The sequence below is a fragment of the Saccoglossus kowalevskii genome, chromosome 10 (genome assembly GCF_978046115.1).
Source record: "Saccoglossus kowalevskii chromosome 10, keSacKowa6.1, whole genome shotgun sequence".
Classification (NCBI taxonomy): domain Eukaryota; kingdom Metazoa; phylum Hemichordata; class Enteropneusta; family Harrimaniidae; genus Saccoglossus; species Saccoglossus kowalevskii.
This window is the reverse complement of record NC_140650.1, coordinates 7,155,775-7,179,437: the sequence shown is the minus strand read 5'-3', so window position 1 is coordinate 7,179,437 and position 23,663 is coordinate 7,155,775. Positions and strand designations below refer to the sequence as shown.

General features: G+C 34.9%; 1 protein-coding gene across 2 annotated transcripts in view; it reads right to left on the bottom strand.

Moving 5' to 3' along the window:
* Positions 1–615: 615 nt before the first annotated feature.
* Positions 616–23,663, bottom strand: part of LOC100371265 (protein hu-li tai shao-like) — a 37,947-nt gene continuing 14,899 nt past the window's right edge. For both annotated transcript variants that reach the window (XM_085504181.1, XM_085504182.1), the window contains exons 2-14: positions 18,849–19,108; positions 16,294–16,405; positions 14,715–14,866; positions 13,530–13,760; positions 13,060–13,203; positions 12,854–12,952; positions 9,492–9,662; positions 8,802–9,071; positions 8,144–8,260; positions 7,654–7,743; positions 4,694–4,871; positions 4,425–4,535; positions 616–940 (exon numbers count right to left, since the gene is read on the bottom strand). In XM_085504181.1, the coding sequence (XP_085360307.1) occupies positions 672–940; positions 4,425–4,535; positions 4,694–4,871; positions 7,654–7,743; positions 8,144–8,260; positions 8,802–9,071; positions 9,492–9,662; positions 12,854–12,952; positions 13,060–13,203; positions 13,530–13,760; positions 14,715–14,866; positions 16,294–16,405; positions 18,849–19,088 (2,184 nt within the window). In that variant the 5' untranslated portion in view covers positions 19,089–19,108 and the 3' untranslated portion in view covers positions 616–671. The remainder of the gene's footprint in view (positions 941–4,424; positions 4,536–4,693; positions 4,872–7,653; positions 7,744–8,143; positions 8,261–8,801; positions 9,072–9,491; positions 9,663–12,853; positions 12,953–13,059; positions 13,204–13,529; positions 13,761–14,714; positions 14,867–16,293; positions 16,406–18,848; positions 19,109–23,663) is intronic.

Here is a 23,663-nt window from a genome sequence, read left to right as displayed (position 1 = left end):
CTTCGTAAAAGTGTCTTGTATCCACATAGTAGCTAACAGACATAACATCCATCGTGCATTGACATAAGCCCTTGCTTCACAATAACATCCACAGAAGTGAACGTCCTTTCAATACATGTACGTCTTACATTACAAAACAGCTATCCCAGAATGCAACAGATCACTAAGAATAATGAAAGACAATGCACCTTTACCCAAATTTAAAGACCAATACCCAAGTTATCTGTTTAGTTCCATTACTTGATATACCCCTGCACATTTACATAGTGGCAGATTCCAGTGAAATATTTTGAACTGCGCGATTGTGGTCTAAAATACACAAAAATTACTATCTACACAAATCTCTAATGTACTTTTAACTGCTTCATAAAAATAAAAATACTAGCATAGTTTTTTTATTTAAAAAAAATGGAGAAGACAAGGCAAGAGAGCTGTTCTCTATGTCTATAACAATTTACAGAGAGTTACTTGGAATACATCTAACAATAGAGAATTTTCAAATTTCATCTCAAAAACAGCCACCCGCCCTCCAGTGTTAGCAACCTCACAAAACCTGTGTTTTTGAGTGCTACTATATTTACTTGGGATCTACATGTATTGAGAAAATCTGAAATATTTTCAAAAAATTTCACTTTTTAGGTTGAGCTAAAGGTTTTCTAAAATGAGCCAGCTTACTCTTCCTCTTCTTCACCTTTCCCTTTTTTCTCTTTTTTCTTCAAGAATGATGGCGTACGAAAACCTTTCTTTTTCTTGTCTTTTTCCTTCTTTTTTGGTGATGTTTCCTTAGTTGGGGAGTCTTCTTTACTACTTCCGCTCCTTCCTTCTTTCTCAATGGTGGACGTGCGACTTTCCTGACCTCCTTTCTCGGGTTCAGCATCTATGTCTGTTTCTATGACAGTCTTCTTGACTGTTGTCACCGTCGTAACGATTTCTTGGTCACCTAAGAAGGAAAACGTAATAAAAGAACGATAATAAATTTAAAGATGCATAGTTAGCTATATACAATACATGGAGATTTCATACACCATAGATAACTATATACAATACGTGTAGATTTCAGACACCATAGTTAACTACCGTATTTATCCGGGTATAAGCCCAGGGTCTTGAACATGGGAAATTGCCAAAAAGAAGGGGTGGGCGTTTGCCAGGAGATCCCCGGCAAAAAAACCCGAAAATTCACGAAAATTGACAACACGCAGATTGAACTGCGGCAGGGAATAGAACGGCAAATGAAAACATGCAACGTAAATAAATGAACAATATGCAACACTAGAAGTAAAACAAAAATAAAATATTGCTTATAACGTGACAAATAAACCAGAAATAATAAAAATCGCCAGTGAGGAATCATTTGAATTAGGATTTTCCTGCCGACAAACACGCCCATGTGAACTCAAAATGAATTAAAATGTTCGGGGGGTTAAACTGCGTAAAATGATTTCGGGTCTCGGCAAATTACGAATCAACCGTCATACAAGATCAATAATAATTTACACAGTAAAAATTATAAAAATTCATAGCCGTTTGAAAAAACTTCTCAGATCTTTATTTGTACGTTCATTGCCATCTTCGTCAACTCAAAACCCTCAAAGTCCAAGTTGGCGTCACTGTAGCCGTCGAACAAAATCCCTACAACTTATTCCTGAAGTTCGTCGATATCGTCCCACACAATTTGGACTTAGCTTGGCACTTTTCATTCATGTCTAATCATAAAGAGACAAAAAAAATGGGGTTGTTCCGCTGCGATGGCACACGTTGCCTTTGTTTATAGCCTGGCAATCATCTTTGACTTTTATGCATTTGCTTTACTGATTGGCTAAGAATGACATCACTACTAGTATTTCATCATAAAGGTCAAATCGTGACATTGCTTTCTTATCAGACTCAACGCTTATCAATCACGGTGAAAGTTATCATTAAGCAAGTTCCAGCGGTTGGAATGTCTCACTATATGGATATTGCGGTGGACTTGAAATAGGAAGTTTTTTTTATCCAACGACAGAAGAACAGTTTTCATGACAGAAATGCAATAGCCGTGATGAAAGATGGTAAAAAAGTTGGCAGTCTTCGGCGTGACATTGCAAAATTGCTGGCCCAGTTATGGATTTGCAAGCTGCTAAAAAATATTTTATAAAGCCAAAAAATAACGTGATTTCAACCACTCTCCAAGGTACGGGTTGCTACAATATTGCAACATTGGTTTCATTGTCGACGACGCTAAAGCCGAACGAGTGCGGCACTTGCTTAATGGCTCTCCTTGTACGATTTGCTTGAATCATTTCTAAGGAAGCACAAACCAAACAGACCACGACATATTTCAAAAAGAGAACTACCGTTTCTGCTTTAATATATATTTTTAAAGACTTGCTGACTGTTATGATTCTGAAAAAAATCAGCGGTGAACGCCTTGTTTTACGCAATTAACAATTTTTATAAGTATCACGACAGACTTCAAGAAAGTCAACTGTTAATACAACCACAGTCAACGAATAGAAAATAGTTTTTTTTTAATTTTTTGTGTAGAAAAAGACCCCCTGGGCGCGTGCCCGGATATGACGTCAACTTCTTTATTGTGTCAAAAGTGGGGGGTGGGCGTTTGTCCAGGCATAAGTACGGTATATACAATACATGTAGATTTCATACACCATAGCTAACTATATACATGTAGATTTCATACACCATAGCTAACTATATACATGTAGATTTCATACACCATAGCTAACTACATACCTGTAGATTTCATACACCATAGCTAACTGTATACATGTAGATTTCATACACCATAGCTAACTATATACATGTAAATTTTATACACCATAGCTAACTATATACATGTAGATTTCATACACCATAGCTAACTATACACCTGTAGATTTCATACACCATAGCTAACTATATACCTGTAGATTTCATACACCATAGCTAACTATATACCTGTAGATTTTATACACCATAGCTAACTATATACCGTTAAAGTCCTAATATAAACCGCATACGTAATAGTAACCGCACCCCCAATTCCGGCTTCGGGGTTAAAGAGTTCTTAACAAAAATTGAAAACTTGAAAAGTACCTATTACTAACCGCACCCCCAATTCAACAAGACCGTGACTAACTTCATTGTTTCAACCAGCTGTTCCAAAATGGCATTGTTCCTAATCCTATTCTTTGTTTCGACAACATGCCTAAAAATATTCACACCTATTTATTGTTCAGCGGTGATAAGATGTCAGACTGGCAATGAAACTGCTTTTGTTCTGGCGGCGACCTCTGTCAATACTCTTTCTGAATACGTCTGTGTTTCGTAAGTTTTAGACAATGAGCTTTTATCACCGTAAAAGTGTTAAACTGAGCATTGAAGAACAATTTATCTTTCGAAAACAAATAATTTCTTGATTTAAAAAAAAAATCATGCCGTTTTCCCATGGAAATCAAAGGCAAAAGATCGCACTACATTATCGGTAAATCTCTTCCGTGTTGCGTTCACCATGAGGTCGCTGAACTGTCATTAACATATTTAAATGAGCTATGTAATTTAGACACGTGGGCACCATCCAGCATTTTGATTGGTTAATTAGCGACTTGACCCATCTGGTCAATAATACGTCACGTGAGCATTCAAAAGCATGGCGGATATCGTATCGGCTGTTTACATGTGACTGAAATCATTCGCTTACGGGGAAACTAAGTTGAATTTTACTTGCATTTTATAACAATTCAACGAACTTATTTTTCGTGCGTTATTGTAATCACTACTAAATAATAATCACCAATATCAACACTTCGAAAACAAGTAAGTTATTCACTTGTGACCAGCAGCATGGCCGGATCGAGCTACCGTTCTGTGATCATTTGCTACTAAGCAGTGCATTCGTGTTTTTATTTGAAACTTCTGTTAGAATATACTTTTCGTTACCAAGAAAATTAAAAAAAATAAATGCATATTACGTTAAAAATACTGAGTATTTTTTGTATCATATATAATTTTTTTTTGATTGACTGTAATTTTTCAACATTTCGTAACGCCTATTTTAGAACCAAAATAAGGCCTTTCACTCTTCCCCGACGCCTATTCAAGAGATTGTACGGTGTATTGTTTGTTTTGTGCATGTGTTGTGGACAAAAAATGACCACGCCCATTTAGTGATTGCAATATGTACGTAATAGAAACCGCACCCCGAACTTGAGCTTTTGATCCCAATTTTTAAATTGATACATTGTAATATAAACCGCGGTTTATAATAGGACTTTAACGGTACCTGTAGATTTCATACACCATAGCTAACTATATACATGTAGATTTTATACACCATAGCTAACTATATACATGTAGATTTCATACACCATAGCTAACTATATACATGTAGATTTCATACACCATAGCTAACTATATACAATACACGTAGATTTCATACACCATACCTTCTTTTCTGGAAACTGTTTCCGTGGTAGTCTCTTGAGTCACAATGTCCTGTCTGTTTTCATTGTCTTTATCAGGTTCATTGTCGAGCGAAAATTCAATACCACTTAAATCTAGAGAAAAATATATGTTTTGTTTTGTTAGAAAAACTGCTATTAGATACAGTCAAACCTGTGTACAGTGACAACACATTATTAACATACTCCATCAGCCAACAAGTGATAATGTAGTAGCAGCAACAAATATTTTAGAATTTTTAAATTTTCTATACCTTGTCCAGTTTTTTCGGCAATATCTCGTTTATATTCTATAATTTCTTTCTCTGTCATGCCTTCAAAAGGATTGGGTGAATATGTGGTGTACACTACAGCCTCTTTCTGATAGTCACGTTGTATAATGCCCTTTGATGCTGATTGGATATTGTCCCCTGAGCCGGAGGAACGGGCATCCTAAAACAAACATACACTAACATTTATACAGCAAACAATAATTTTGTTGAAGAAATTTGATGTGGATTAATTGCACTTTCAAATAATGAGGAATTTTCTTCATTCAGTCTCATTCTGATACACTGATGTCCTAGAAACAAATGGAAAATTGATGCATCCATGTTTTTGGGTTCGGCCCTCAAGGGGTCAAGTACAGAGTGCACCTCAGTATGAAAGAATATAATATAGGTGACATCGAATTAACTTTTTGGACAATATTTTAAGAACAAATGTGGTCCACGGGTTCATCTCGTTAAGCATAGCAGTGGGGCAGGTAACTTATGGAACAGCCGCTTATATCATTCTCTTATGCATTTAAAGCACAATTTGGAGGGAGTGTGGGAGGAGGGCGGAACTGCAACACAAAAAATCTTTAATAGCAGTATAAATTATGTCAATAATGCCACATCCGATTCTGGTTCTCACTGAAGCATGAATAATGAAATGTTTAATTCTTTAAAATTTGGTGATTATTATTAAATTATTATAATTTATTGCACTGAAGAAAGAAATTGAACGATGTAGTGAATTTATTTACAACATTAGCCATTACAGGAACAGGATGAACCAGAATCTGATTTTGATGTGTCTCAATATATGTACATTTAAATGATGGTGGGTCATGCTATTCTCTTTGCTGTATTACCTAAACCAATGATAACAAACTCAAGCTGATGACAATTTTGGAGAACATTTAATAAGAAACCATTTATATGCAATGCATTATTTCCATGTTTTGAATAACATGCAAAGAAGGAGTATTGGTCCGGAAGAATAAAAGAATTTTTTGGAGTTTAACCATTTCAATGATATGTTTTCCAACCAAAATGTGGAAGCTACATGTCGCACATTTAGATGTATTTTTCTAAAACTTCTTCGTTAATTTTATACCAAATAGATATAATTTCGCATTGGCTGTCGATCTTTTGGAACATTTTTGAAAGAATATGAAAAAAATTATGCTTTCAATTTGTGAACTTTGTTTGATAAAACATGGAAATAATGTGTCTACCGTAGAACTGAAAATAGTTATGTGAAGTCTTGTAAGCCTTTATATTTTGATGAACATTAAAGAAGTTTAAGAAACCCCTCATTTTGGCGTGCTAAAGAAACAAAAACACTGTAAAAAAAGCTTCATTACCACGATGATACAGGACAGAAACCAGACAGAGGATGAAATGAGGAAACAAAATGCAAACAAACACACACCAACACATGAAAATAAAATATGGCACTCCTTTAGTATAATATGGTGACACTTGAACAATGGCTGAACTGAATGTGCAAGTAAAAACTAAGCTATGGTGTACCTTTACGGTCGTCAACAGTTCTGTAGAATCTGACATAGGGGCATCCTTGGCACAGAAGAGAGAAAAAAAGAAACAGTAACTCAATAATGCTGGGACTACCCATCGCAGACACCAAACAATTAAGCACACACATTTTGATGAAAGCCAAAATGAAAAAAAAAATTTTAAGTGAGCATGTTTAGTTTAGCAAACAAAAAAATACAACCCAATTATGTCGCTTTTTACAGAGCAAACTGGAAAACCTGTCTAAAGCAAACGCTCAAGTTTATTGCCTAAGGAAAGTGGATTCTGAAAAAAGGGAAGTTCAGATTTCTTGGTTCGACAGGGTTCAGTTTACACAGGTTTTACAATTTCCATTACAACCTTTGCCACCATGGAAGCACATTGAAAGCTATGTAGATTCATCATTGAGATACCAATCAACTGTTTCTTTTTTTCCAAATATAACAATTAATCTGATGTTCAACCACCATCACAAAAATGCTGCACAAATGTGAACCACAGAGGCACTTCTGATCATAAATGGTTTACCGACAGCATATGAACATTGAAAAACTGGGCATTTATCAGTTGTAATGAACATTTACAAACACACATTTCTCAATCAATACTTAGCAAGATAAATATAAAGCTGAAGAAAGACTGGTACCTTTGGCTGTAGTTAGAAATTGCCATGACAATAAAAAAAAACAAATAATTAGTAGATGAATAGATGGATTAGTGTAAACAAACAAAACACAAATCTGTGAAACTGAACCTGCAACATAAAATGAATAGTGAAAAGTTGTCATTGTAGCGCCCTCTTATGGTCTCTTTGCTAAATACTTTTGCTTTTACTCTTTTTAAAATGTTTTTACTCATTTATCTTTTTGTACATTCAGTATATTTCATTATACTTAATCGTTTCTAACAGACTTGTGGCAACTCATGATACAATATCTTTTAGGAAGATACAAGATGTAAAGATTATATTTCTACTAACGAGTTGACTGAGCAAGTTCAGCAAGTTTCTGAGGGGCATAGTGCACAAATAAAAACATTTCTGTATATTTTTATTTCAGAAACTGATAAATGCTCAAATTCATGATACAGCAAAGGTAGCATGAATTTATTTTAGATTTCATTGAATTTCAACTCCAGATGGAGCTGTTCATGGAAGCATTAACATGTCATGAATGAACAACCAAGGGGAATTAGGAATAATTTCACTCTTGGAGTATGGCCCTTTAATGACGAACTCCTCACAGGAGATCAAATAGGGGAAGACTTCTCAAGAGTACAAAAAACAAAACATTACATGCATTTCATCAAAATATTTGATTTGGTTTTTGACACCAAGCATATTCAGCATACCCACCACCATTTATAGCTTTAAGTGTGTGTAATGACAGTATAGCTATACACCATACCATATATGGAGTTAGCAAACCTACCTGAATCTTTTGACCTGGATAGCTTATACCGTGAAGAACTTCAGACAGTGGACCAGAGGTGATTCTGTCGTCACGGCGATCTTGTTTCAACTGCAAAATGAATAATATCATTATCTTAGTTATGGTCTCAAACACTTAAGTTTTACACAATAGTTTGTTGTTTCTTTCCTCATGTATATATTAGTGTATGTTTGAAATTAAATTCTTCAGGCACATACATGATGTGCATGTTTGTTGTTTGACTAGTGGTTTCTTTCCTCACATGATGTGCATGTTTGTTGTTTGACTAGTGGTTTCTTTCCTCACATGATGTGCATGTTTGTTGTTTGACTAGTGGTTTCTTTCCTCACATATATAAGTGTATGTTTGTTGTTTGACTAGTGGTTTCTTTCCTCACATATACAAGTGTATGTATGTTGTTTGACTAGTGGTTTCTTTCATCACATATACAAGTGTATGTATGTTGTTTATTCATTTTCTCGCAACTTACCTCCTTTTGTCTCTTCTTGAATTCTTTCGGGTCTTCGCCCTGTTTCGCAAATTGTTGTGGATCCTCAATTTTAATGGGTGTTGAAGTTTTAAAGTCACTCTCATCTTCAGGAATCCACTACAGTGAAAAAAATGCGCTTAATTCATCATATTATATATGGTAACTATGGTAACATACAACTGGCCTATTACATAATTGTTGGGGATCTCAAATGTTTGAAGATCATTATCTTGTATCATCAGTGATTTCCCAATTATTGTTAATTACGACCATTGAATTAAAGTGAAATGTACATTGGCTTGTTATGACCATAAGGGCAGTGTAACTTATGTTGAAATTGTGGTGCAAAATGAAGTACTGGTAGTAGGAAAACAAAATATTGCAAAATTGATTCATTAACACTTATCAAAGTTCTAACTATCATTCTGGTTTATTGAAATTTCATAATTGATAGTCCTTTTTTTTTATCTAAATATTTTATAAGTAATCCATAGCAACTGATATGTATGTTGAATTCAGCTTAATTTACAGAAACCGCTCCAGTTTTAGACAATAGATCCAGGGTGACTATGTTGATGTCCATGCCAACACTGGTATATCCTAAAATGTTGGTTAATTCTTAAAAGTTGTGGTAATTTAAATCAATGAATGACATTACCTTTGTCTTAGTTTTTGGACTACTATCCCCGTCCTGTACTGTCACCTCGACTTTGGTGTACGTGTTTGGAGTGTTCATCCATTTTGTTTTGTCACCGGCAGATTTCTTCTGCATCAGTTTCATCGGTGACTCGTATTTACTGCGATCCACGTCACCTTCAGTTACGTATGTAAATGAGGACGACGATGGAGGTATGACCACATCACTGTGTGGTTTTCTTTCTTCACTTCTTACAAGCGGTTGTCGGTAGATGTAACCTGTCCTGTGGCCCTATACATGTCAAACAATATCACCTGTTAGTAATTTATTGCTTGTGTATCATTTAAAAATAGACTCATTTTCTAATTTTTGCAAAACTTAAAAGCTGCACTCTCATTCTGTATAACAGAGTCCTACAACTTATTACCATGAGAAACGATAACATTTTCAGAAATCACCATTTGCATGTCTTCTAAATAGAACTCAATTGAACTGTACAAAACTCAGTCTTTATTGCGCATAGGTTTTTTTTCTACAGCAAAACTGCTGTTGAGTCAAAGTATATACACAAGGCAGAATTTGGTATGTTGAAAAAATCTTGCAAACAAACAAGCTGCTCTCTGATTGGTCCGACTGTTGGGTATTAGGGTTTGGTAGCCCAATCAGGCACAAATCTTATAAAACTGCTGTGGTTAATTATGCAAATCTTACCATGTTATCAAGCCACCTCATCATAGCCTCAAATTCCAATTCTCCAGTTCTCCATCTTAGTTTACCGCCATCTTTAGGGTGGCCTTCTTTGGATGTGTCTCTTGCTTTCTTTGCCATCTCATCATCAACCAGAACCATATTATCTACACCAACGCATGTCATTAACTTCACCTGGATTGGAATGAGCACCAATGTCAACTTTTGTCATCAATCACAAAATTGAACCCACAGCAAATCTTCCATTTTTTTTTTTTTTTTTTTTTTTTTTTTTTAAATCGAGACATGTAGGATATATTGAATAATAACTATTTTGTTCAAAGTTAACAAAGGAATTCAGGAAATTTACCCCAAAATGTGAAAAATGTTCCCTTAAATGTTTAGCGGGTAAAATAATGATGTTCAAAGAGTTGAAACAACAACATTTCTCCAACAGTGAATTCCCACATTACTCATGGTTCAACACCACAATATCACTATGATCAGCAATGTCTTAATCAAAGAAAGCTTAGAAAGAACTCCCATGTGCTGAGAGTATTGGAGACACATTAAATATAATTCGAAATTACTTAGCTGAAAACTAATTATGCAAATCAGAAAATTAATATGACCAGATTTGAGTGTAAAACTAATGAGGTCTGCGCAATGTAACAGAAAATCTATGTCTCCAAGTTTAATTGAAATGTGATTAGAACCAAAAAATTATGAATTATTATGCTTATTAGGGAATTAATATGAACAGATTTTTACCCCAAACTAATTAGGTTTGTACATTGTCCTAGAGCATCTTTGTACTAAGTTTCATTGAAATGGAATAATTAGCACCGTGAAAACTCCAAAATTTCGACCCCTCTAAAAATTTGACCGCCTATTTATTTGCCGGGTTTCGGTGTTTTATTCACCTCCAAATTTTCGACTCCACTAAAAATTGCCGACTCATTCTTATTCGAAAATTGCGACCAGTTTTAGTTTTCCCCCAAACGAAAAAAAAAACGATGTGAGCGTTCAAACAGGACCTTCCTCAAAGGCATGAATCCGGGTTTCTGATTGACTGAGAGATTTTTATTTTATTGGTAACGAAAATATATTCTAAATAAACGAAGTTTCAAATAAAAACGAACACAAAAATCTCGGCATGCTGCGTTTCTGAATTGTTGATTATTACTGTACTCAGTAGTGATTATAATAATGTACACAAAATAAATTTGTTGAATGGTTATGAAATACAAATAAAAGTCAACTTAGTTTCATCGTAAGCGAATGATTCCGATCTCGTATAAACGTTTGATGCTGTAGGATATCCGCCATGTTCTCTTAGGTCAAATAGGTCAAATCGCTAATTAACCAATCAAAAAGCTGGATGATGCGAAAACGGCATGATTTTTTTTAAATAAAAAAATTAGTTGTTTTTAAAAAATAAACTGGTCATCTGAAGAATAATTTAACATTGTTCACAGTGATAACAGCTCATTCTCGAAAGGAAGCTTACCCGCTCACGCTAGTCACGATAAAAATCATACACGTGTACTCTTGAATAGACAGACGTCAATGACTACGGTAAAACTTAGACTCTATTTTAGCCGGCAGGATTGATTGAAATGTCCGAAAAATGACGCCAAAATACACCTTAAAAGTCCCATTTTATTTTCTTAAATCCCATTATATTTTTTAATCCAAGGGCGAATTTACGGCAGAATTTGGTCCCTCAAATCACCGGTACGGTGCTCAAATAAGGGACACGTGAGCTTTGATTCTAACCGGATACATTGCACTGGGTCGGGGAGATCGTTTGCTAAACTTCCATGTATCTTTTGTCCAATGGGTACCTGTACTTCGAACATTCGCAAGTTTTCCTAGGTAGTGCGAGACAGCTTTGTCTTTTGACCTATTAGTTTTGTGCTGACCTCTTCTCCGTGTCTTGATGTTTTGTTTTGCTTGTCATAATACTCACTGATTGATGACTTTGTTTAGATTTTGAGTTACAACTCGGCCACGACCTTTGCTTTTACCGTGAAACATGAGGAAGTTTACGTCAATTGACAGACATTGCATTTTTTAAAAACTAATGAAGCACACTGTCTATCATCCCCATTTTTTTTTTGCTGATTTCTATTCTGAAAAATTCGACCGTCCGAAAATGCACCTTAATTTTGACTCTAAAAACACGTCACATTTCTAACACAAATTATTTAAAACCAGTCGAAATTTTGGAGTTTTTATGGTACTTTAGATATCAGTGTGAAAGATTAAAATTGGTTAATTACGCAAATTAGGTAATTAATATGTACAGATTTTAACCCACAATTATTCAGGTCTGTCTATTGTCCTACAGCATCCATGTACATTCATTGATATGTGATGTATAGTACCTGAGATATCAGTGTGAAAGTTGGTTAATTATGCAAATTAGGTGATTAATATGCACAAATATTTACCGGAAACTAATTGGGTTTGCATAATTCTAGATTCATTGAAATATGATGATTAGTACTTTAGATATCAGTAGAAAAGCTGAAAATTAATTATGCAAATTAGGTAATTAATATGCACAATTATTTACCCTAAAACTAATCAGGTCTCTGCATAGTCCTAAAGGATCTATGTACCAAGTTTCATTGAAATGCGATGATTAGTACTTGAGATACATGTGGAAAAGCTGAAAATTAACTAATTATGCAAATTAGGTGATTAATATGCACAAATATTTATCGAAAACAATCAATCTCTGCATAGTCCTTGAGTATGTAAGTACCAAGTTTCATTGAAATGTAATGCTAACTACTTATATCAAATGCTGAAAATTAATTAATTATGCAAATTAGGTAATTAATATGTACTGATATTACCATAAAAACTATCAGGTCTGTGCAGTGTCGTATGACATCTATGTACCAAGTTTCATTGAAATGTGATGATTAGTACTTGAGATATCAGTGGAAAAACCGAAAATTGACTAATCATTATGCAAATTAGGTAATTAGTATCCACGGATTATTACCAAAAACTAATCAAAACCTAGCATTAGTTCAGAGCATCTATGTACCAAGTTTCATCAAAATCCAATGAGTGGTTGTTTAGATATCAGTGGAACAGTCATGGAACCACTAAAAAATAGCTAATTATCATGCAAATTAGGTAATTAACGAGCATGGATTTTTACCAAAACCTAATCAAATCTGCGCATTGGCCCAGAGCATCTATGCACCAAGTTTCATCAAAAACCGATGTATGGTTCTTGAGATAGCAGTGGAACAGTCGGACACACATACACACATACACACATACACACATACACACATACAGACACACTAACTGCAAAGACTCCCATTTTGTGCTTCGCACATGGGAGTCAAAAAAGTAGTCACCTGGGTATCACAAGCAGTCATTGCATTGAGTGCTAAGTAGTAGGCTTCCTCTATGGATTCACCACAGACAAGAATACCATGGTTACGTAACACCAAGATCTGAAATATACGAAACATAATAAATATTAGCATTGAGGTCAAGTTCAAACTTGCTGGAGACATTTACTCATCATAGACTATTAACATTTTAAATAGTTAAAACGCACCTTATTTATTGGCCCAAGTGCCCGGGTGATTGAGTCTCTATCATTCTTGTCTACAAAGGGACCACAATAATCATGGAAAGAAATGTCGCCGACGAAACAGGCCTCGTCACAGCAACGCAATAATCCACACTTCATACAAGACACCTGCCAAAATACAATAATCAGTTTAGTTTTATTTAAATATAGAATAGGAAAGGAAGTTTTAAAATCCACAATAGCTAGTTACTCATCAAGTAGTCACTTGATTGTGACCCCCTCCAACAGTAGGCAGCAAATCAATGAATGGAGTCTGCAACATCTCGCCAATCATCAACCTCTCAATCAATGTTGCCCTCCAACAAAAATTGTTGAGTTCTCATTGGATGGCACCCCACCCATAATACCTGGCGGAATAGAAGTCAGAATCGGATAAGCTTGTCCACATCTATCGTTAATAAATGGACATTTAACAAAGCTGAGGATATACTTACAGCCATAGCAGACGGTGTGTGGAGTTGAATAATGCACTTAATATCAGGTCTAGATGAGTGTATAGCAGCGTGGATACTCCAACCATTCTTATTTGGTGCATAGGTAGTAGTTCCAGTGTCTACAATATTACCTTGCATGTCAACTTTAACCAAACTAGATGCAGTTATCTCATGGTATAACAGTCCAAATGGATTAACAAGGAAATGGTCAGCTTCATGTGAAATACGTACCTACAAATAACAGAAAGAAAATTAAGAAAGAGTGAATCAACTGTCTTGCCAAGCAACACAAATTTAGGGGTACTATTATTTATTTGGGCAAGTCTGGAGCCTGGAGCATCGTCCGGGAGGCTGGAGCATCGTCCGGGAGGCTGGAGCATCGTCCGGGAGGCTGGAGCATCGTCCGGGAGGCTGGAGCATCGTCCGGGAGGCTGGAGCATCGTCCGGGAGGCTGGAGCATCGTCCGGGAGGCTGGAGCATCGTCCGGGAGGCTGGAGCATCGTCCGGGAGGCTGGAGCATCGTCCGGGAGGCTGGAGCATCGTCCGGGAGGCTGGAGCATCGTCCGGGAGGCTGGAGCATCGTCCGGGAGGCTGGAGCATCGTCCTGGAGGCTGGAGCATCGTCCAGGAGGCTGGAGCATCGTCCTGGAGGCTGGAGCATCGTCCGGGAGGCTGGAGCATCGTCCGGGAGGCTGGAGCATCGTCCGGGAGGCTGGAGCATCGTCCGGGAGGCTGGAGCATCGTCCGGGAGGCTGGAGCATCGTCCGGGAGGCTGGAGCATCGTCCGGGAGGCTGGAGCATTGTCCGGGAGGCTGGAGCATCGTCCGGGAGGCTGGAGCATCGTCCGGGAGGCTGGAGCATCGTCCAGGAGCCTGTTTGCCTCACAAGTTGAATTTGCACACTTCTTACAAATGTATTTATGAATACCAATACAATTAATTATATTTTGTTCAACTTCATTGCATTTGTAGAAAGTAAAACAAGTTTTCCACAATTTATGAACATTTTGTAACCTTTCAAAGATAACATGGATGCCTACAATACAGAATTAAAATGTTCAGAACAAACTGAAGATGGTTCAGTAGTATAGCCTAATATTGTATATTTCTGCTGACTGGAATCTATGTTGATGCAAATTAACCCGCCTCCCAAACTTTGTGCGCATAATAGACAGAATAATACTTACAGAAACATGGTTGGCGATATTATGAGACCATCCATGGATGTCCATCAATCGATATAAAGAACCCAGCTTACAACGTATTATTTTCTCCCCCTTGGTGTAACTTTGTGAATTTAAGCCACGGATATCAGCTACAGGCATAATGGCGGAGTAACCTAGGTAACAGAAAACAATGGAGAAAATAATGTTACGTGACTAGTAACGTCAGTGTAATGAATCTTGGGAGAAACAAGTTTTTTTTGTGCAAGACATTTGATTTAGTCTAAAGAATAATCTTTGTGCTCAGTGTTCTCCCCAGGCCTCTGAAGCGACACGGTACCGTGACGCTTGGACACTCGGCCGTGATGCTTGCCCTTTGTCCGTGACGCTTGGTCACTGGCCCGTGATGCTTATTGCTTTGTTTACAAGTGTCAGTCTCGTCTTGCACGAATTTAAAACAATAACATGTATTGATCGAAAGGTAATCCCGCTTTTGTTAGCCATACAAAGACAGTGATAAAAACGGAAGTCTGCAATAAGTTGCGAAGTCTTTCAAGGATGCAGAGCCGGGGTGCAGAGCCTCCAAATCCAAACAAAAATACTAGAGTAGCAATAATTTGCCCATTGCACGCAACGGCAACAATGTGACAAAACAAGTCACGGCGTACGATATCTCGCCGACTTTATAAATTTAACCAAAAGATGTTTTCCCCCGACGTTATATGAACTGACAGTGAGTGACATGGGCACTAAAACTTGTACACAATGATGAACCAGTTACATCCATGGATAACATTATATTCACTGACTAGCTATAACACAAATTTTTTCAATTTGTTTTCCTTTTTATGCTGTTCTATTTCAAACTTTATTTGACTTGATACAAAAACATAAAATACAATGCAGTAAAATGATATAAAATTTATCAAATATAAAAATATCTTGTCTTAATTGTATTAATTAATTGTATTAGTAGATTGACCAAATTGGTTGGGAAAAACTGATTACTAGTATTATGCAAATATAATTATGCAAATTAGATGTATTGTTATGCAAATTGACCGTGATGCTTGACATGAAGTCTGGGGAGAACACTGGTGCTGATAAACAGATTTTATCATTCAGTGATATTCCACGAATAATCATGTTTTACTCTGAACAAAAAAGCAACCCAACCAGCAGTATTGCAATATAGCACATTGTTTTACAAACAAAACATTGATATCAGCTCAGCATTGAACTATAATATTGCTACTTTGTTTGCAAAACATTGAACTAGATATGTTGCCAGGGGCGGATCTAGGATTCTAGAATAGGGGGGGCCGAAAAGTTGGCCTAAGGCCAAGTTCGCGAGCACCGTTGGCACGAAGCCCTGTTGGTTGTTAAAAATGGGAGGGCGCAGCCCTCTCTAAATCCGCCAATGGTTGCAATATGCTGATTTTTTGTTAACAATAAATGCAAGTTATAGGTGATTCTGTTCACGCTGAGATCATACGTTTTGCAAAAAATGTGTGGATCGTACATTTTGAATTTTTTTTTGTATAACTGTTTGTCAAATCCCACTCAGTGTTTTGACATCAATACGACCTTTGAAGAGTCTTACCTTTTCCAAGGGCATTGGAACTACCAAGGGAAGTCTGGTTATACCTTGAATGAGGCAACAACAGATCAGATATTTGTTGTAATGCTATCAAGCTAGCTGGGTGGGGTCCGGTCTATGAGTAAAAAAACAAAACATTACATCCCAAACTGAACAACAATAAAACACAATTAATGTAATGAATTCCAAGCATTATTGAATAGACAGTTGAGAACGACAGGTCATCTGGGTGAAAGGTCATCTGGGTGAAAGGTCAGGACAATATCGTTAATCAGAGCACACTGATATACATCAACTGCATGCAGATAAGAGCAAACCATTAAATTCAAGCAAACATTACATTTATTACCAAATACTGTTAAAAGCATTATTTTTTTTACTGATATTTCATGCAATTATTTTGAAATTTGATCAAATTCACTAGGTTTTAACAGTCAAACAATGACTTATTCACACAGATTTAATCCAGCAGATTTGGGATTAGCAGAAATGATTCTGTTAATACCCAGTTAATAATTAATGCCTTCACAGTATTTCAGTTCATGTATACCATGTCATCACATAGATGCAGATAAACAAGTAACCATGGTTACAACTTACTTTGCATACAACTGAGAAAATTACAAACAATTGTTTTTGTCTGCAATGTTCTAAAAACTGCACGTCAAGTATATTGCAATGTAAGCTGATGACACATGACATGACAGATATATTATAATCAAAGGTCAATGTCTTTGCTTTGTATTTTAGACATCTACTATAAAACGTGTCCATAGCTATGATGTTATTTTCAGCTCATTTCAAATGTGGAGAATTTGGCTAATTTGAAATATGGCTAATACGGATAATTTGAATTATGGCTGATACAGGTAATTTGAAATATGGCTAATACAGGTAATTTGAAATATGGCTAATACAGGTAATTTAAAATATGGCTAATACAGATAATTTGAAATATGGCTAATACAGATAATTTGAAATATGGCTGATACAGCTGATTTAAAATATGGCTAATACAGATAATTTGAAATATGGCTAATACGGATAATTTGAATTATGGCTGATACAGCTGATTTAAAATATGGCTAATACAGGTAATTTGAAATATGGCTAAAAAGGATAATTTAAAATATGGCTAAGAAGGATAATTTGAAATATGGCTGATACAGATAATTTGAAATATGACTAATACGGATAATTTGAAATATGGCAAAATTCAGGATAATTTGAAATATGACTAATTCAGCAAAAAGTCCATTAAAGTATTGAGCCAATACAGTGTAGCTAGTTCAACACGTTTTACACAAACGAAAAATTCAATATTTTAAAGCTAGAGAACTAAGAAAATAAAATTTTTAAAAAAATTCAAGGTGAATGCCAATATAGTTTTAAAATGCTTCAACATTGATGACAAAGCAAAGGCAAAGACTCCATTTATTAATACCTTATCACCACACACCAAACTAACATTCTAAAAATATTTTTTTGATTTACCAAAGCATTCTGTTCCGAGCAATAGCAAAAGCATTATAGGTGGGCATGAACAAAAATATTGGTACTTTAATAAAAAAAAATCAACACAAGAGCAAACAAGTGATTGTTTGTTGTTTCTTTTTACCAAAATACTTGCGATGATTCAAAAATCTGCGAGATAAACTCCAAACATTTAACAAGCTACGTACAAGGTAACCTATCTAGGAGATACCTACTACAATCTAACTTTGACATACGGGATGCATAGAAGAAATCAGAATATAGTCAAGATAATAACTGAATATTATGTTCCACCACTAGAGGGCGGTGTGCCATCACTAGAGGGCAGAATGTATAGCAATAGAAAGGGCATATAGACCCAGCATACAAGATAGTGTGTGGTATATAAGAAATAAGCACACAAAATGAATCATTCAATGTTTTTTGTATTATAATAATGTGAACAATAATTAAGTGAATATCCCCCAAAACCTGCAAACAAGCCAGGCTCACACTTATTTAATAGGTTAGCACTAACAAACAGAAATTGTTGTTCTGTCTGTAGATACATATAATCTACAAACATGACAACATTTCACTACATTTTCAATAATTTATTTGAAACCTGTATGACATCATGCAGTACTCTCCCAGTAACCAAGTGGTAACCAAGGAAACAAATTTAATGATGATACATGTGGTACAGAAGGTATGTATCACACAATTCAGAGCTTGTAATTGTGAACCATTTAAAACTTTGGCAATATAATTTTTTTTCTGGTAAAGTGTGCCATATACGGTATAGAATGGGGAAATATTTTAGTTTCCGTTTCTAAGGATGTTTTGTTGATACAAATAAACATTTAATGCATATATTCAAAAGCATTATGTAATAAATGTTATGATACATATTGAACATATATCTTGTTGTGGTTGATTGTATTGAATGATATGAACAAAAAATTAAATAAAATTGTAACTGCATGAGTTTTCAATTGGACGGGAAGAAAAACATTTTTCGAGACCCTTAACACAGGCAAAGTAGTTAGAAAATAAAGATAATAAAAAAACAAAAAATATTTTACCTTAATCTGACTCTCTACAATCTCTTCCAACTCTTCTCTAAAAGCCTGACTATTTAAAATCAGCGATACTCGCTTTCTTCTCTCCATCTCGCGCACATCTTCTTTGATATTTGCTGGTCTCCGCAACTCGCGCTGGTAGTCTGGGTCGTCTGGATCACATTTGTCAATGTACTTTTCTTTAGAATCTTGCTCCTTATTGTTGTCCACCTTGGCATCGATGTCATTTGGTACGTCTGACATTTTGGAGACTTATGACAGGCCTGAAATATTCATAAACACAAATTTTTATTATAAATTCACAAAATATTTGATAAATAAAAAAAATCCATTCCAACATAACTAAACGAAAGGGGCATGGCAATGTATAGGTTGGATGTATACACATGAACAAAACCAACATAACAGGAGCAGCACTTCTAAATTATTTGCATTACTGACAAAAATAGTGACAATGAGAATTTATCACAAGACAACTGGGCATATGTTCTACTGATGTGGTACGCCAAGTTTCACAATTTTCATCTTTTTCATTTTATACATGTTCGAACAGTATAAAGAGAAAAACAAAACATACAATGTACATATTTTAACTCATGGATATAATAATTTCAGATTGAAACAAAGCTAGTCAATCCTTTCCCAGCAATAATAACAATTGTCTGTAAATATGTTGTGGCAGTTTATTTTGAAAAGTTATAAAAATGGTAATAAACGCACAACTGCAAATATGCATTCACTGATGCACCCAGCTGTTGTCTATAATTAGCATACGATTCTAGCATTTATTTACACAAAACATCTCAACTATCTTTCCAATTTCAATGCCAGTCCAAGTTATCCAATCAAATTTTGCATACAAATAATCAATGGTGACTAATCAATCAAAATATAATAAGCAATCATAAATAGAATCAATAGAAAATTATGAATTTAATATTTCATATCGCACAAAAGATCACAATTTTAAAATACACAAAAGTGGTGACAAAAATATAATGTATTCGTCTTATAAAATTAAAAATAACCTTTGACATCAGAGATCCATAAATTCCTATCCCATAATAGTATATTTCATGTCACAACAGAACCCCCTTTTTTTTCAATGTTTTTTTTTTATATGACTACTGGAATAGGTGAACGAGACAAACAAACGTATTGATGTGCCTCAAAGCCCAATGGCTATTTTATAGAGATTTACAACGGGGCAACGGAGTCTACAATTATTTTACTGAGGTCATTTAGGTGTCAATGACCTACTCTAAGTATATTAAAAAGTACATTGGAACTATACAGCAAATACAACTAATATTTACTAAAAATGTTGCATTTTTACCTAGGTTTTTGTCACCATATCTGGTATCCAAATATTATCACATTATACAACGCTTGGCTTTCAACGCTTTAACTGGGGTCACTGAAAAGTCAACCAGTAGGCGAGGAGGGATCTGTTTTCATAATTGTGTGAGCACAATTGAAGGATTATAGTGCAGTGTCAGTAAAACGGAATTTGTTTGTCCAGAAAGAATAAATTGTTGTTGACAGATTTTGGGAAAAAAAACCATCCATATTATTTACTGACTGTAATAGCAATTTTAGTTTAATTACAAATTTATTAATAGAGCTTTTTCTGCAGTAGAGACAGCAAACTTAAATAGCCATCTTTTTTATTGGTTGGGAAAGGACATCTGAGTCATATTATGCTTTTAGCTGAAAAGTCGAAGTATTGATTGTATAACTATGTACCAGGAAGTTGGCATAGTATTCATTACGTTCGTTTCATTGACGACAGGCAAGTAGGCAGGTATTGTAGTAAACCTGTCTGTCAATTGACTTGAGACAAAGATTGTTGCCATGCATTCGCTGAATATTCAGGGCATTGGCCGACATAACACAGGGCTGCTACTGAATGCAATCCAGTCATTTGGCACATTATAAATAAGATTCCAACATAAAACATGGAATTCTAAAGATCTGCAGACAACAGCACATTCATATACTAAAAGAAACACAAGGACGAGTCACAGGGAAACTTGGTTCTTTAATTACCCACTCACAAGAAACTTACTATAAAGTACACATGACTAATTCAAGACTCAACTCGATTTTCAATTCATTTGCTAATTCACTTATGGGACTTGCTCAAGGTAAATTCATTGAGCAATTGCTTAATTGCATTATTAAACTTGTAAAATAACGACCCAATGGCAGACCTGGTATGTACACACCCACCCTAACAATGCTAACAGTTGTTAGACAATCTGCACTGCACTGTTGTATTTCATTAAAAGTTCAAAATGTGAAATGTCAAGTGAATCGAGGTATAAACATGCACTGCATTGTGGGATATTGCTGTAGATAATGTGACACGTGTTATAATCATTGCCTGGCAATGAACATCAGAGGCTCCAATTTAGAAACTAAAACTACCATTTAACTACTATCTCCCTGAGAAAGACAAACCAATTAAACTAAACAAATAAGGAAAAAAATCAAAGCTCATCGTATTGCAAAACAGCCTGGCAATGTATTCACTTTATTGCCACCAAGCAATGCACAATATGAGACATAAAGATAACAATTTTACAAATCGACAAATTGATATGAATGTTAATTTGAATTAGAAGCCAGTTAGACAAATACATCTATATATTGCTAACAAATAATTACTTTCAAAGACCAAAGTTACTGGTGATTATAATGAATCATTCTATCTTCACAACTCAATACATGTAAGTTAGGGTGGCAGGTGCTATGCATGTCAGCAATTCACTTTATTTCTAACATTGAATTGAAGTTATTACTCAATCACCATCAATTAGTTACCCCTCAATCAATAGAAATTAGTTTGCCTTAATCTGGTTATCAAGGCTAAGGCCATTAGATACCTTCCTAGGATGCCTCCAGTTTTAATTTGCTTGGAACAGTGGGCATTTCCAATATATTTCAACCACAGCCATATCCCAGACATATTTTAAGGTTATTGTGCATACACACATAATTCAATGATGTTCTGATCCCATAATTCTAATGATTTACTTTGTAAGATTTTATTTTTGTTGTTATTTTTATTCATTTCAAAACCAAATCAGGTAATAAAAACACAGAACAGAATTATAAATTGCATTTACAAGCAGTGTCTTATTAAAATGACTGGCAAGATAAAAACAGCTGTCCTGAACACAAAGATGAATGTGATTAGGAAAGCTATGCTATTAAAATATATTCAAAATAGTATGAATTTAAAGTGATAATTAGCTTTTCTGGGTCTTGATTTGCGAGTTGAGTTGAGTTAAATGGCAAGCCCTGACATTATTGTGAACTGAATCATTAAAATATTCTGACAAATGCACCTGTCATTCACTCGATATACCGTACTAGTAATACAGAAAATACAATATCAAGTTTTCACAAGTTGACAAACACAAACTTTTTCTTTTGTGCGATTTTGGTCAAATATAAAGTTTTCAACCTAAAATGACATAATACTTTCCATCAAAACAACAGTATGGCGACTGATTGCTTAATGTAAAGTTGGTGTAAATAACTAACTATTAATAGTAAGGAGCAATGTATTGAATCCTACATAGGGAGAGATATCAGTACACTACAGGATATATATACCCTAGTTACATTATCCACTTCAAGATAACAAGCATTCTATTTCAACCTAAGAAAAGAGGCAGTATAATAACATAGAGTCAGTAACTGATGATAGACAGCAATATGGTAAAGTTACTTTACTCAGCACACACTAACAAACCATAGTGAAACCTGTTTCTCATGAGGGACAAAGTTGATATGGTGATATGTAATCAAAAAAGGAGGGAGTTTTTTGTCAAATCATTTTATCTGAAGTCTAAAAATGATTTATTTTATTTAGCAATTCAATTCACTTTGGTCTGACTCAACATACACCTCATTATTTCACTCTGGCGGATTATTCAAATTAAATATATCGCATTTGCTAATTAGTATATGCAAATGAGGTATTTTAATGATCATGCATTAAATGCAATTAAATCAATTTAGTTAATATATACTTCTAACAAAGCAAATAGAAGACAAATAAACATAGTAAAACCTAAGTTTTCTCATTGATATAATACATGCTAAGATACATTACAAAAGTAACTTTTTGCTTTCATACAACGAACATATGCATGGCATTTTGGGATATGCAATAATTTCAAGAAATGATAAGTACCTACCTATATAATAAAACTAAAATGGAAAACTGTAAACATGCACCCTGATAAAATTGGATTGGACAGGATGTTTTATTTGGAAGTAATTACACAGTTGGCAAAGTCCAATAAGACACTAAAATGCATAAAAACTAAAGAAGTCATGGAGAGCAGTCATAAAAGTTATTGGACAAAATGCCCCAGTGCCTTTTAATCTTTTCAGCTCTTTAAATAAAGTCATTAAACGCTAACCAGACAAGTTTACTAATTATTAAAATATGCAGAGACTGCACTAGTAATGATGTACATTATGTGCCCAATACACATAAACAAAAGTGACATTGAAACCATGTAATAATAACAAATAACACTCCGAATCAAAATAAATATTTTGTTATTTGTGATACTAACTGCAATTAATTTTTGTGTTTAGTGAAATATTGTTCTTGTCAAAGTATCTGTTGTTAAATCAATGTGTAATCAATGTTCATTTTTTATTAAGCATGCATTACATATCCAATGGGTACCATATGTTTTGAAATTATCAAGAAAACACACAGTTTACTTACAAACATCTTAGCCAGTTTTCTTTTGTTTTTCAATGTAAAGTATAGATGGCAGTGTGATATGG